This window comes from Cottoperca gobio, chromosome 5, assembly GCF_900634415.1.
Source record: "Cottoperca gobio chromosome 5, fCotGob3.1, whole genome shotgun sequence".
NCBI classification, from domain to species: Eukaryota; Metazoa; Chordata; class Actinopteri; order Perciformes; family Bovichtidae; genus Cottoperca; species Cottoperca gobio.
In genome coordinates this window covers 22,561,279-22,577,837 of record NC_041359.1, presented here as the reverse complement: position 1 = coordinate 22,577,837, position 16,559 = coordinate 22,561,279, and the positions used below count along the sequence as shown (strand labels likewise).

The 16,559-nt window shown below is 42.4% G+C and overlaps 1 protein-coding gene across 1 annotated transcript in view; it reads right to left on the bottom strand.

Moving 5' to 3' along the window:
* slc12a5a (solute carrier family 12 member 5a) overlaps positions 1-16,559 on the bottom strand; it is an 85,604-nt gene that overhangs the window by 12,277 nt on the left and 56,768 nt on the right. The window contains exons 3-12 of the mRNA XM_029430708.1: positions 6,594-6,909; positions 5,749-5,960; positions 4,129-4,296; positions 3,924-4,022; positions 2,516-2,573; positions 2,202-2,376; positions 1,715-1,833; positions 1,316-1,414; positions 1,123-1,242; positions 29-133 (exon numbers count right to left, since the gene is read on the bottom strand). Of these exons, the coding sequence (XP_029286568.1) occupies positions 29-133; positions 1,123-1,242; positions 1,316-1,414; positions 1,715-1,833; positions 2,202-2,376; positions 2,516-2,573; positions 3,924-4,022; positions 4,129-4,296; positions 5,749-5,960; positions 6,594-6,909 (1,471 nt within the window). The remainder of the gene's footprint in view (positions 1-28; positions 134-1,122; positions 1,243-1,315; positions 1,415-1,714; positions 1,834-2,201; positions 2,377-2,515; positions 2,574-3,923; positions 4,023-4,128; positions 4,297-5,748; positions 5,961-6,593; positions 6,910-16,559) is intronic.

Below are 16,559 nucleotides of genomic sequence, written 5' to 3'. Positions count from 1 at the left end.
TATGTGACTGTGTGTTTGTGTGTCGTACCTCCAGTTCTTGGTGTGCGGTGGACCTTCCTCCAGCCGCATGAGAGCGTAACGCGCGGCGCTCAGAGACAGACCTCGTATCCCATCGCCCCACTCTTTCTCCGCTCTGTGACACGGACAAGCGGCAGTCAATCAATATATATATTCGTCCATCAAAACAGGAATAATACTTTTTCAGCTTCATTCTAAATTTTAGAAGTGACAGTGATACAGTCAGCACGCTGAAACAAATACACTGTTAGACGACCGTTTGACATAATGCAATGTGATTAAGGATTAGCCATCGCTGGTAAATGTCAAGATAACATGATGTCACTCACCACAGGGAATCACAACACTTAAATACTCACAGTGTGCATGACTACTACTCCATTATAAGCATGGATGGATAGCTGAGCGAGCTGCACAGGCACTACTTTAAGAAAATAGAACCATCGCTGGTTTCCTAAATGATTTGTGTGCAGTAGTGTTTAGTATAATATCTGTGTCAGTGTGGATCTGCTGTGGCAGGACGCTTTGGACAGCATCTCTTTATCTCCTGTGTGAACTCAATACTGAAGTTTAGGTGCAGTGAAACAGCGGGAAAATGTCACTGAAATAAACGCGAAATAACTACAAAGAGACGCAAAATGAATAGAAAATACACAGCTGCATAACATCACTGAAAGAGATGCAAAACTACGCAGCCACATCGTCTGTAGTTGCTTTACGTATTGAGGGGTGAGGGGGCGTTTTACATGCCTGTGGCTATTGGCCAGCTTCTCATAATCCTCCCATGATTAGAAGGAGGATGTTATGTGTAAAACATGGCATCTACTAGGACATCAGGACTCTCACATGAGTGACAAGAACCTCAACAAACACTGGAACTGAAACCAAAAACATGAATTTCCCATTAAACCCCTAAAGAAAAAATATTGATGGTGTGGAATTAGAAGCAGAAAACTCTTTAAATACATAGTACACACACACACACACACACACACACACACACACACACACACACACACACACACACGCACACACACGCACACTCCAGCAAAACCCAAAGGCAGCCAGCAAATCCAATCTCTCCTGGGGTTGCGCTCCACTCACCCTGCAAACTCGATATACTTGTAGATAGAGCCAGCAATTGCCATGGCGATGATGGCGTAGTACCAGGAGCAGATGAACATGAGAGTGAGACACAAGCTCATCCCGAGGAAGGACAGAGCCCTGTGGAGACACGGAGAAAGTAAGACGGAGGCCCCGGGAGACACATTTTAAAACATGCAGCTGCTGAACTGACCAGTGGTAGAACTTGAAGCGCGGTCTCCAGTTTGGAGTCCTCAGCAACGTCTGCAGAGCACAGGCCAAGTTCACGAACATGTAGCACATCAGGAAAAACCTGCAGATAAACAGAAACACAATTTAAAACACAGCTCTTATGTCCCGTGACATAAGAGTGATTTCCCCCTGATTGCAGTCCAAGGCGTACGTTAATACGCCGTCACATTCACTGAGGTCAACTGCACAAGTGTTACTAGAGCAGAAGAGCGGCCTGCCCTTTTGTGTGATGAGCTAAATCTGAGCCCTTAAAATGTGGCATTTGCATCGTTTAAGGAATAGCAGGGGACTGCCTGACTGGTTGCTCTGACATCTCCCACCATTGCTTCTTCAAAAATGAATTAAAGAGGCCAGTTCTCACATGGAGAGGATGGGAGCCACTGCATCCAGGGAGGCGATGAGGATGCCGCTCTCGCAGATGCAAGCTGTCAGCAGGAGGGACCATGTGGGTTCTCCGTTGGCCTTTGCATGGCCAAAGATCTGCGGGGACAACACAGACACATATTAGCACCACTGTTATTAGAGAGAGCAGAGTATGTCTGCTTGGAGTGCAGTATGTCAAATCATTAGAAAGGAAAGGAAATGATATTTAAATGGGAGGATGTAACGTCTTCATCGCACAACTAATGGATCAGAGGTGCGATGCTGAACATATGAACTCATGCAGGTGCTCTGTCCTTTTAATGCACTTGTTGTGTTTTTGCTTCTTTACAGTATTCCTTATCTTTCTGCACACGTCCCTTGAGGTGATCGCTTATGTTAATGTCTTGTCTGATAAATAAAAAACATCTCTATAGATAAAATAGGAAGGGAAAGTTATGGCGGTGTAAATAAGTAGACGGACTGACTCGAAGGGCGGGCACGATGCCGTCCTTGGCGATGGCCTGCATGAGACGAGGAGCTCCCGTCAGACTCTGCAGCCCCGCCCCGCAGGTGGAGAAGAAGGAGCCAATCACGATCACCCACGGTGACGGCCAAGCCAACGTGCCAATCACCAAATTCCCGTGGACTCCCTCTCCAAACCTTAAGGAGACGGGAAAAGGTTGCTTGCCATTTCAAAACACATGCGTATTTTATATTGTATTATTTATAACAGGCATATTGTTGAAAGAACAAGTTATTTTAAGGTTTGTTCATCTCCGCGACACAAGCATGGACTTACTTGTCCCTGAGGACGACACCCTCGATGCAGGCGCCGAACAGAATCACACTGGACATGTCTGAGCAGTTACGGATCAGGAAAGAAAAGGTATTTCATAGACAGGTGTGACGCTTTTAAAATGGTGGATATTAGCCAGCATGAATGTTCCTTAGATGAGACACGTGTAGTGACTCCATTATAACGATTATAAACCTTTCCCTTTGAAGGTGCACTTAATGATCTGATGAACCAATCAACGGTGTCGGCTGAAAAAAGGACATCAATCGATTTTGTTTAGGATAATATCTCAGAGATCAATGACATTGTAACTAATATCCTTCTGCTTTATTAACTTGTGGTTGCATAGGCAGCCCACTGATGCGATTAGACGTCATAATCAAATTTGTGTAGACCCTCAAGCTGATTACTCTGAGGAACATGGAAGACATTCAAGATGGCTGCTTCAGAGTAATCACATCTGCCTTGTGTGGTGAAGTGCAGCCAAGTAACGTTTCACACGACAATTCTTAATGCTCAGAAATCCTTTTTTTTTTACATTACTATGTGCAAAAGCATCTTTTACATCCGTTTACACCTCTGTATATATATATTTATACTTATCATTTTGCATATGCAGATTTGCTAGATATCTGTTTACATTCAGTTTATTCATTTGCAATTACTGTCTAATTTCTTATATTTTAAATGGAATTATGTTACATTTGATCCCTTTATTTAAAATTGTGCAATCATTATGCTTTTACTTGCGTGATCTTCTTTTTCTTGATTATATTTAATAAGCATTGCCGGTGGGAGCGTGAACGTCCTCTCCCATGACTGATACGGGCATGCTTTGGGCCAATCAGAAAAACGATGCAATACCCCTAATCAAAATCAGACTGGTATTGTAGCAGTTATGGCCTTATGAGTTTAAACTGTGTTGACCTATAATTATGGTGCTCCCTGCAGGCCAATCACTGTGTTTTTGTTACAGCAGAGCAAAGCAGCAAATTGCATCGTCGCTTCAAATCCTTCGAACCAGTGGTGTCTGACATGTCATCACTGAGCTTAAAATACTATTTGAGGTGATATCTGTCTGAAATACTTCTAGTACTTTCTAGATGTGTAATGAGACTACAGAAGAAATGTTCTGTTCTGTCTCTTTTTACTGTGTTTGTGTTGTATGTTAGTTATATTTGTTAATGTGTAAGTACGAGTTTAAGTGAATGGGTGCATGTGTAAATATAAATAAATGTATAATTAATTGTATATATTTCATTTTTCTTTATTATTAATGTGAATCTTCCAATGAAATAATATGTGGCATTATTATTATTTATTTTTTATTATGTGGAAAACTAAAATGTTTTTGAAATGAGTCTGTGCAGTGACCCTTGTTCTCCTGCAGGGGGCAGTAGTGAGAGGATACAGACGAAGGAGGTGGTGGTGATGGCTGCAATGGTTCCAATGGGGATTGACTTCTGGGCGTCACGCAGATCTCCAGAGCGGTTGGAGCCGGCCATGATCCCTGAGCAGAAAGTCGAGAGGCAAACATTTTAACAAGGTCAAAGACATTTACACACATGCAAACACGGGGCAGCTTAGAAGCAACAGAATATCAATTTCATTTTCACCTGTCACAGAGGGGAAGTAGATGCCGACCAGCAAAGTGAAGAAGCTGCTGATGTCGGCCAACACGTAGCGGTTTGCGTTGGTCAGAGGGTCGTCCTGGTCTACTACTGACTCCATGTTTTTTCTGGCAATCAGATCCCCCTTCTCATAGTAGGTCCCAAACATGTTCTCTGGATGGACGAGAGGGAAGTAAGGAACAACAGACACAAACATGCTCCCATTCCAGATTGCCAACCATTTAATGTATTTTTAGATTGTGATTCAACGAAATATAAGACTACCTGGTTTACTTTAGCTTTAAAATGATCAGTCATTTCTACTTTTACATCGTTACTTTGATGCTCTCAGCCTTTAATAGGACACAATTATTACTGCTGAAGCCAACTGGTTTTTGGAAATCTCTGACTGACAGTGAAATTAAAGTGTCTTTTTGAAATATGCTAATTCTTTGTATAAAGACAGAAAGAGAGGGAAATAATTACTATATACTGTAGATCCAAATATAATGAATAGCTTAAAGAACAATGAACTCAGGCCACTGGGGAGGGGGGTCAAATAGATGGATGGCCGTGGTAAAGAGGGGGTTACGTTATAAATAAATGTAATAAACTGCAATCCAATTTAATTTAAAAGTCTTGACATAACACACCAATGTGATCATCTTGGCTTCTCCTTTTTCTGTATTATTCACAGCAATTATTTCTGTATTTCCTTCCATGTCGCCAAGTGACTGTAAATGTATGTACATTTGTAATGTATAGGTGATAGCCTCGGTGAGGGGTGTGCAGTGTGTCTCCTCCATGAGGAATGGAGGTGTGGTCACAACAAAAGAGTATTTTTGTTAAAACAAGAAAACATAAAAACTTCCAAGAGGGGTGAACACTTTGTACAGGCACCATATTAACGATGGGCTCTGATCTTACAGCATGGATCCTTCCAACAGGGCTTACTGTTAGCCCTGTAATAAGGTACTAGAGAGAAACCAGGTTAAGCTAGCTCTGGGCTTTCTGTGGCCTCAGGTTTCAGGTAGCCCGGGGCCGACACATGTAAGTGCTGCTACAGTCAGGGTCTTGGTGAAACTTCATCATTTTATACATTTCCTGATAAGACTTTCAGACTCTTTGTGTGGCATAATACATATTTGTATATCTGTTTTCTATATATGAGACAGTAAAAAGCATTCTAATCCAATTTAGCAAATTTAATGATTTGATTACTCTAATGCAAAATGTATCAGTGACACTCGTAATGATTGAATTATTCCTTATTTACTCTTAATGCCCACTGAAAGAATTCTGCAGCCGCTCATACTGGAGACATTGATATGATTCCCTATTTAACTACAGATGTTTGTACAACAGAAAAATACAAAGCCATATTTAACACTACCTTTGCACAACATTGCAGTTTAATTTAAGCCTTTCTTTCTTTGAGGAGAGAATGCCAACACCACTGTTTAATTATCCGTGACTCAGCAGCACATTCAGACAACAGACAGAAACACACACTGTACATAAGCGTGTGTGTGTGTGTGTGTGTGTGTGTGTGTGTGTGTGTGTGTGTGTGTGTGTGTGTGTTTATGTGCTCACTATATAAACATACAAAGTGAGATTCAAACCAACCTGCCAGGATTCCACTGGTGACCCCCGGGATGCCCTGGATCTGAGACACATTGTTGGCTACGAAGAACTTGTCACAGGTAGCGTTGAGGAAAGGTGAGTCACAGAACATGCGCCACAGCTGGGTGGTGACTGTCCCGTTAGCCGTCTCAATGGTCTTAGAACACACATCGAAGGACTTCGACACCAAAGTGCGGTTCCCCAAGAGACACACACTGGAGAGAAGAAAAGCACAAAATGAGTTTTGACTTCTTGTATAAAACAATATTAATAATAATAATAATAATAATATAAATCACAAAATGCCACATTCTGCCTGCACTTTGATTCCACTCAATTTGATTAATGTGGTTACTTATGGTACAACAGCTCTAGATGTAAATATTAAAAAGTAACTAAAATCAATTTGATAGCAAACAAATAAACGTTAAAGCTCTAAGTCACAGAATGCCATTTGTTTTAAATGTCTAACTTTAGCCTCAAACAACAATATTCTCCCCAGGAAGCATTGATTTAGTGATCTTTCAGGTCGAAACACGTCTAGACATCTGAGCTGGAAATGTGCTAAAGTGGGTTGAACAGCAGACGTCTATGTTCCACGTCACTGTTGATCCATCAGCGTTCTATGGCTGGCGGAGTATTTCAATGAAAACCAAACAAATACTTTATTCAATTCCAATCTTTCAAATCAACACGGATGGTTTTGGAGCATCTTATCAATGTGGTTGCATGTCGTGTGCTTGTGCTTCCTACACCAGGTGTGTATGGTGTGTGGCTGTCAGAGTTATGGTTCGTGGTTTGTGGCTACGCTTATATTCTGTTGGAGTGTCTCGGTCGTCACTGCTTACGGGAATTCGGGAGGATCGATGCCCGTCTTGATGACCCCGGCGTAGACGGCCAGGATGGAGAGAATGACGCAGGCCAGAAACACCAGGGCCAGCTTGTTGACGTACTTCACGCCGACAAACACCACCGTGGCCATGGAGGTCAGCAGGATGGTGCCGTACACGCGCATGTTGTTCAGCAGAGCGGCCTCTGCCTCGGCACCCTCCAGGCCCTCCAGGGGAAAGATGGCCGCCTGGGGCATTATGTAGATCTGAAGTAGAAGGGTTATGTTATTATTTCCCCCACCCTGTATACATCTAGGGATACCACACCTGCAATCTTCTCATAAAAGTTCCATACAATCTCATTATTGCTCAAGGGCATCTTGGTGGTAGTTGTTTAGGGAGTGTTACTCATCCACTTTCCCTCCTCACTTTTCCTCAGCCTGTCTGGGGATTTAAACTGGCAGATTTAAGGTCACAAGCCTGCTCCTCTAGCTCACTGCTCACGGCTGAATTTAATACATTTCACCCAGGGTAAAAAAGAAAAGAAAGAAAAGGAAGATGAAATATAATAAAAGAGAGGTGAGAAAAGTGTGAGGTGAGTGAGGAGGACAACTCTGTGAAGTGTGAAAACATGTGATGCTCACATTAACAGTCCTCTCCTGGAGCTTGAAGCAGCACACGTAATTCCTCTCTGCTATTTTAATTCAGCTTAATTAAAGAACTCAAGCATGGTATTAATATTCCAAATTAACTGCTATTTTACTACGGGTCAATCTAAGAATAGTCCCATCATATATAAAACGGTAAACCCCTAATTAGACTGTCAGTATCTGTCATCAGCTTTAGATGATTCATGCTGAAGCCGTTACATAAGCACGGGAATTTCTCCTTTTTCTTTCTTTTCTTTTTTTAGAATAATCTGGTTGAATAAAGAGGAAATAAAATTGCAGAGAACAAGCAGGGAGTCGGGGCTCGTCTCGGTCATTTGGCTGGAGAGAGTGATCTGATGCTAAGAACAGCATTATCACTAGGCAAACACATCTCCTGCTTCACTGTCAACTGTTCATGCTTCCTAAAAATAGCAGCATCAGTTTGTGTTCTGGGCTCGGGTGGAAGGATGAAACATATTCAAATCAGTCTTCTCCAGATCCGCTCCTTACAATTCTGCAGGGATTGTTATTTTACAATGGAAACTAAGCCAGCTTTGACCCAGAAGACAGAATTAACCTCCAGGCATGATCAAACTCTGCATAACTATTAGAGTCATCCAGAAGGAGAATAAAACAAATACAGAAAACACACTCTGGTATGTTGATAGCAGTGGACCAAAGTGATGAAAGCTGTTTCAAGGAATTGTCTTGTTACTCTGCCAGTGTCTTGATCGCTCGCTAATGCAGTATTTGCATAATTACCCAATAGTCCATGCAGCATGGGGGACTGCAGTGGAAGGAGTGTAGAATAAAAGGCAGAGGAGGAGGAGGAGGAGGAGGAGGAGGAGGAGGAGGAGGAGGAGGAATGAAGATGGAGATGAAAGATCCCTGCATTTCATCAACTGATCAGGATTCACGTTAAAGAACACACAGCTTGAGAAGAAATAGCTTCAAAGCTTTTTGAGGAGGAATATAAAGTGAAGGAGAACTCTATTTTACAAAGGCATGTGGCACATAGTGATGCACTGCTAGTGCTAGGTTTCATTTTTTATTGAGAGCACAGGTTTTTTTTCACATTTTCCAATTCACTATGATGTTTCTCTCTCTCTCTCTCAGATCGTAGCTCTCTTTCTCTCTCTCTCTCTCTCTCTTTCTCTCTCTCTCTACCGGGGGGATGTTGGGTGAGGTCAGGTGAAGGATTAAGGTCACTTTAATCTAAATTCCAGTCAAATCAGGATTGACAGAGATTTAACATGTACCCAAACATACCCATGTGCAATTCTTGCCTAAAATTGACCTACATGTGAGAGCTTTCAGTTACAAGTCAGTTTAACATTTCACAGATCACAGAGGAGCACAGGAGTAAGTGTTGCATTTACACCAAAGTGTTGAATTTGACACCAAATCATGTGAAAATAAAGCTGGATATGGGTGAATCTAATATTAACTATAATAATGATCAGAATTTGACAAATGTACAGAATGCAACTTCCTTGTCTCCTCACTTTATCTGTGAGTTTAGTTTTTGCACTTTAATACTTAATATATAATCAGTTTGAAGTATTTTGCTTATGTTTCTTCAAGCTACATTTACTTATCTATACATCTGTTGTTGCATTTCTGCTGCTGTGGTTCAATGTATCTTATTTTATATAAAACAGTCAAGGTCTGCAGGTGAGGATCATTTTGTTAACTATCGATTCATCTGAGGGTTATTTTCTTTAAATCGGTCAATAACTCAAAAACTCATAATCGACAGTTGCTCATGAATTCTTTTGTTGATTGACTGATCTATTAACCGACTCATCATTGTGTATCACACGTGTAACATGGTGGCAAGTTGTGATCACATCCTCACGGTTCGATAAATGTCAACGATGATAAATGATAATATTAAATTATTACCCAGTCATAGTCTTATGGATTGGCTCAACCTTTCCAACTGATTGAAACCAAATCCACTGTCTCCATCAGTGCAAAGTCAGACAAATTGTTTAAAATCCTGACAAAGAAATATTACCAAATACCACATTTGCCAGGTTTATAACACAAACATTGATTATGTTCTGTATCAGACATCTATTTATAACGAGGTAGGAAGGCAAGAAGAAGTGAGAAAGTACCTGCTTTAAAAAAAAAAACCTGTTCACGAGTGATTTGCGTGCATTCAAAAGAACACACATAATGTACAGAGGGGAAAAATAGCAACAGCATATGGTTACATAGCTACATCTGCCCCCACACACACAAATAGATATTCTCTCCCTCTCTTCCTATCGTGGCTGCAGCACCACATCAGAGACACAACAGCCTTGTATAACGGGATCTCACGCTCTGTGTTTTCTCTCTCCTTCTCCCACTCTCCCCAATCCAACTCTCTTTATTCTTCTTCTCTGCTGTTGCTGCTCTAACGTGACGTGTTTTCATGGTTATATTTATGTTGGGAACACTCGAGTGTGGATACCTACGTAAAAAATAAAAGCCCTCCCCCCCCCTCACTGTTGCTGCAGGACAGGACCTGTGCACTGATCAGTATTCAGGCTGGTGCCTCAGCTCGGTATGAATTTTAATGCAGCCTTGCCTCACAGGGTACGACTTTGACACAGTCCCTTCTCTTCAGCAGAGAATCCTCGCTCCTGATTGGCTCCTGAGCTGGCAGCAGCTGATTGGTTGAGACCAGAGGAAGGCAGGAGGATACTTGTGCATGTACATGAGAGTGCGCGGCAGATCTCACCATGTTGACCGAGCCTCTCCACACATGTCACCGCCTGATGATGAATGTGTATGTTTGGTATAATTTCCCCCCTCCTCTGCCTCGCCTCTAGCTGTGCAAGTCAGAATTAATTTTTGTTTAATGGCAGGCCCCTGCGACTCCTTCCCAGCAGCACTCTCGCTATCTGACATCAGGCATAGAAGGTGATTGTACGCAGGAGGAGACTGACAGGCAAATAAAACTAAACCATCCCTCCTCTCTTAATTTGTTGTTCTCTCTGCGACTACCGGCTGACCGGAGCAATATCTTGACGGAGGAAGACGCGCAGAGGCTGCTGGGAGGTGACAACTGCCAGACTCAGCTACAAAATGATGCAGAGGAAAAAAGGCAGACTGAGAATTTTATTCCCTGTATATCAAAAAAGGAGTTTATACTTGGTATTCATAAACTCTTATCGGTGTATGACAGAATTCAATTTATTCCTCTGCTTCAGTTTTTTTGACATTATCATCGAATACCGTTCAATAATCTCGAGCGCTAATATTTGATGGATAAGAATCTTCTTCTATTTGACACGAAAACACAGATTACGAAACATATTAGTAGCCTTGTTAGAGAGTCTTGAATTTCTATACTTCAGATAAGAAGGAATAGAGAGCCGGCAGGCGTGAAGACAGTCGCTACTACACTGTGTTTTAGATAATAGAAATGTGGCTTTAAGATTACTTTAGTCTGCTGAATCATTTCCACTTTTAAGATTCATCATTTTGCACCTCCCCACACACACTTTTACACTTTCTGTTTGTTTCGTTCTCTAAATAATTTCGAGACATTGTTCTTTTACTGTCCATCTGCCAAAATCCAGATGAGAGAAGCTACGAGTTGATTAAAATGTTAATATGCTCAGCCATGTGGCCTTCAAATCAAATTAAAATCAGTTTTTATTTACAGATAATTATCCTTAAAAGAACTGATCATCACTCAAAGATAATGTAGTAAAGGACACAAATAATATAATTACATTTAAAGGTCCATTGTTCATTTTGGAAATAGTATTTTGAATATTTTGCTAAACATTATTTATATTACATCATTACATATTTATCAAAGAGATGATTGATAAAGAGTTAGTCCATTCATAATGCAGTAATTTACAGTAGGGCTACAACTAACGAGTATTTTCATTATTGATTTGCCACTAATTACGGTTTGTCTCGTCTATAAATGTCACAAAGTAATGAAAAATGTCAATCTCAATTTTCAAGAGCCGAAAGTGTCGTCTTCAAATATCTTGTTTTATCCGACCAACGATCCAAATCTGAAAGAGATTCAGAGCAACGCAGCAAATGTTTGCTTTTAAAAATGATTCATTGATTATCAAATGAGTTACAGATCAATCGACATATAGCTGCAACGTTTACTGCAGGTTTAGCGCCTCTCACATTTCTTCATTGCACATCCATATATCCTCACACGCTGCGTTTAAACTTTTAAAACCAAAACCCTTTAACTCTCCGCAGACATACTTTGGCTTGTTCGCCTGTCCACAAACCTTTCAGCATGTTCACTTGAAAAGAGAACCTGTCAGGCAGGCAGGCAGGAGGTCGCCTGGTGCAGCGAATGGCTAGCCATGTAAAGCCAGTAACACTGAGCCCCCGGTGGAGCCTGGCTATCAGGCTCCCTCAGGTGGTGGGCCGGCTATGGGAGAACACCCTGTGTCATGTCAGTCTCCATGCATGCCTCCTGCAGGCATGGAGACTGCCTGCAGGAGTAACTGTAGCTAGCTGTAATTGGTGAGCCACAGAGCCTAACAGGGTTGGAGGGATGAAGGAAAGAGATGAAAAAAAAGAATGAAAAAAAGAATGGCGTGGGTGGAGGTGAGGGAGTGAGAGAGGCAGGGAGGGAAAAGGATTGAGTGGGAAGAGAGGTGAGGTTAGGTAGGATTATACACTGGTGAGGTAATTGGTAGAGAAGCAAAGGTGTCCCACACCTGCTATCTCTTTTTTAAGAACAGCGTAGCCAGAAGAAAGACACAGGGGCAAGAAGCAGGTGGGAGGAGGGAGGGAGAGAGGGAGGGAGGAGAGAGGGAGAAACGATAGCAGCTGGGAGATTGACATATTTTCACGAGGTCATGGATTAAAAATTCACCCCAACTTATCACATGCCAGGAAACCAATTTAACTCGGAAACATAATTTCCTTCGTGGGGTCCTGGTGCAAGGTCCGGACGTGGAGCCAAGCGCTATCACGCTTTTATTACATTTGGCACAATTTTTGGACAAGGGACTCCTATAAGAGGGTTCAGCAGCCTGTGACAGGACGAGGACGAGAGGTATCTTGGCTGAGTCATAGAGAGGGATAGAAGAGAGGGAGTCGATGGGGGGGGGTGGGGATCCAATCGCCTGCGGCAAAGTTTTATAGATGGCAGGGATGGTTTATGCAATCGCTCGTCGTGATGGAAGGTGACAGAGCCATCATCTCGCCAGGTCTGCAGCTCTCTTGCTCTGTGATGGAATGCGAGAGGTGTGAATCGAGGTGCAAATTAACACCTGAGAGCCTTCTCTGCTGACCGACCCCCTCCCCCAGGCTGTGGCTGTGTACTCAATCCTTCCCCACCTCGACTTCTCTTCCCTGTCAGAGAGAAAGCAATCTAACCAAAGCCCATAGGACAAGAAGGGGAGGGGGGTGGGGGTGCACCTCTCCTCACTTCTTTCCTTCTCTGGTCTTCTCCTCTAAAGTGTGATATTGCATCCCTGCGGTCTCTTCTCTCCCACACCTCTCTCCATTCTTTCCTTCCTGCCCTTATTCCCACCCCTGGAGTCCTCTTCTCCTCCAGAAAAATAACAAAGTGAACCGGCAGGCAGGGGGGCTGCGGACACAGACAAACATCCCAACACACTGGGGAGACTCGGCGTTCAACTAAGAGATGGAATAAAATGAAAAAACTAAAAAGAGATCAAATTAAAAAAGGAAAATGACAAATAAATAAACAAACGAACAATCACATATTGTATGATGATCTGCAACTATTATCTCGTCCAGTTTCGTCTTCGTCTTACTCGATAGTAAATTGAACATCGACGACGGCTGGACAAAACCGCCAACAAATAATCGATTAACTGAACAAATAATTGGCAAATTGATCAATAATGTTACAGACCTACTTTAAATCACAAGATGTTCCATGCTCTGTCCATATACGTCACGATTCAGTCACTTGGGGATTGTTCAGTATTTATTCTATTGTATATTTAGAACAGGTGATTTACAAATTGTAATTTCTTAAAAGCAGCATAATGTTCATTTGTTACGTCTATGCCGTCTTAGTTTATGCAGAACATAATCATCGAGTTGGCTGGCTAGTCTAATGCAAATCCACCAAACAGTATGAGATTTTGTGTGTTTACTTGGACCCACTTCTGGTTCACAGGTCGATTTGCCTACTGGGAAAACTTCCACAGCCCCCAGATGGTTTGTCTGCCTCTCTTGGCCTTATAAACCTGCTTCCAACTGCTCACAAATGAAAGCAAAGCTGCACTCAGGCACACATTTATTGCGCCGTAGAAGCGTCTCACAATATTCTTGACCGACAGCTGCGGGTCGGAGTTAAAACATCCTTAAATATCTCTGTGAGACGCCACAATTAGCACTTCAGTGCTGACTTGTCTGCCAAGTGCGCAGCATCATATCACTTCATGTGAAGAGTCAGAGCGAGAGACGTATTATTTTACGTGACCAAAAATAACTTCAATGAAACATTTCACCATCATCTCTGAAAGTCAAGGCAAGCTGGCATGGTGGGGCAAAAGGCTGAGGGGGGGGGGATACATCTACATCAAACTCATTTGCAAAGGAACTAACAGCCTAATTCAGCTGATTTGCACAGCAACAACCTCAGTGAGCACAGAGGGTCATAAAAACTAAAGCAACAAACGCAAGCTCAGCACATTTTTTGTCACTTTACATCTACGCCAAGAAGTTTGCCAATCATCTATAGTCAACATTTTTCCTGTAATGAGTTTCATGAATAAGCGTGATGCATCTGTTAGTGGTACGTAGTGTAACAGTTCTGGATCAGGGAACTAAAATAGTAAAAGTTAAAGGGCAAAGATGCTAAAATGCTCCATAGAGCTGAGGGGAACTGCAGAGTGGAGGGATAATTACTACAAGTGACATCTTTCATATTACACCTGTTGTTAATATAAAAATATTGATTAGTAATGCAGCTATTAAGTTCAACTACGACGAGAAGGGCTGCATCAGCAGCACAGAGCTGACATTTCAGAGGAAGTAAAAAAGAGAAGGAAAGCGAGGGAGCAGGAGGGAGCGAGGGATCACCCATAATGAGGAGAGCTTACAGCCTATCAACTTCAACGGGAAAAGTAATGGAGTCAGGAAAGACAGACTGCGGACTGAAGCACTGCAGCAGCCGCGCAGACAGAGAGACAGACAGACCTACACACACGGACAGATAGACGGAGCCGCACACAAAAAGATTACAGCCTTGTTCTTCAATCTGGCCTGGGTAGATAAGACTACAGCATTCTGGGATTTATCAGGTGCCTCAGTACAGGTGCATTACCTGGACGGCTGAGCGCAGTCCTAGTCATTTACTGATAGTGTACAGTATACATGCCTCAGTGTGTGTGTGTGTTAATCTCAGTTTCTAACATGTTTGCCCATTTATTTGTGAGTATTTGTGTGTGTGTGTGTGTGTGTGTGTGTGTTTGACCGCTCTGCCCAGAGACCCACCACAAGGCCGAGGCTCATCTTGTCAAAGCCCGGCAGATCTTAGTGGATATTTCTGCTGTGTGGTAGATAAATAAATAATGGTACACTGGTTTGGATTTAGACAGAGAGCTGAGCTTTTTACAGAGAGAGAGAGAGAGAAAACATGGCACCATGCAAACATACATAAGAACATACTCATCCACGCCCCGTCGCCCCCAGATGTAGGGCCACCTCTTGAAAGTGCACACCTTGAATCATTGTACAGTATAATGACGGTGCTAAATGAGGCCTTTTTAAATTCTCATGCGTGCTAGTCCTCTGCATTTTATTAAATATTAATGCAGTATGCTGCCAAAAAACCTTTTCTCTCTCTTTGGATGCACTCAGGAGAAAATGTACAGAGGAAAGAGAGGGGGCAAATGAAACAGGAAGTTATAGCCAGTGAGCTCGGGGAGCTTATCTTCACTCTACTGTCTCTTTTGGTCTAGACAGAACTATTTTTTAAGTAAAAAAAAAAAGAAAGGGAGAGGAAGTTGTAAGAGAGGGCCTCCAGGCAGAGGAGGGAAGTGAACGGGCCGTTTGAAAAATCATCCGCTTTTCTTCTCATTCACCTCCTTTTCTCTCTCTACAACCCTCTGTAGATTACTGCCTGGCTGGTAGGAAGCACTGTTCACTTGAATAGAGATGTGTGTGTGTGTGTGTGTGAGAGAGAGTGTTTGTGTGTGTGTGTCAGACTGTGTCCTGGTGGGCCCACAGACTCAAAGACTGTGGCTTTTGTCTGCCTTTGATTACTCCTATGAATTATGCATCCTGCACCTCTCTGTTTGTGTGTCCATGTGTGCCTTTGAGTGTGTGCGTGTGGACCCGAGCCAGAGACTGCAGTGTTTGGTGACAGTGACGGATACCGCTTCGCCCTTCTCAGACGCTCTCCCTCACAAGCCCACACACACACACACACACACACACACATACATAAAATCATGCATACACACCGTTATACACACATGGAAACTCAGTTAGAGTGACTGATATTTGTCCTTGTCTCCCCTTTACGCTCTCATCTCTCATCGGCCGTGAGAGATCTGAGCACGAACTCCTGAACACTGTGAAGGTCAAAAACCGTGTGTACCATGAAAAAAAGCTGTATTACTTTAATTAAGTCAGGGTGTATCGTGAGTCTGTGGTAGGAACATTTGTGCACAGTTTAATTACTCAAATTATAACACAAAGATGTTTAGATACAAACAATCTTCATCATTTCAGAAGCTGAAATAAGGAATAGTTCTTTGTCAACTGACAAACGGATTAAATTGCTCCGGCACTAGTTTTGACATGAGATGGTATGAGTCCAGAGGGGATATTGATATACAGACATGGACAGTTCAATCTACGGATCCTGTGGTCGGATATAATCTCAGCGAGCTGCCAGCGTGTCAGACAGAAACGGAGCATCAAATTGAGCTGCTTTAAAAAAAAAAACACAAAAACATAAAACACTGTAAACCAAAACACAGCACTCAATTAAGGTTCTATCCTTCCACAACAGGATGCAACATATGTGTGATGCTTGTTTCTGATCTCAGAGCGGTTTGTATCACAGACCTATTTTAACAAGATGGTTACACGATAGTGAGAGAAGTTGCATTATGTTGAAGATTATGAAAACTTCTTTTTTCGAGTAATGTGTCGTGATGTAAAATGTTTTTTGTCACCCAGGCCCGTTTCCAGTTCTGTCTGATGAGTTGCCGGATTGTTGGGATATTACGCCAATGTCCATTTAGCTACAGGACATACTGTACAGCAGAAGTCTGCACTATAAGCCAGCCTTTGTGAGGTGCAAATCATAGTGATTGCTAGTAAAGAAGACTCAGTCAGAAACTGAACATTAGCC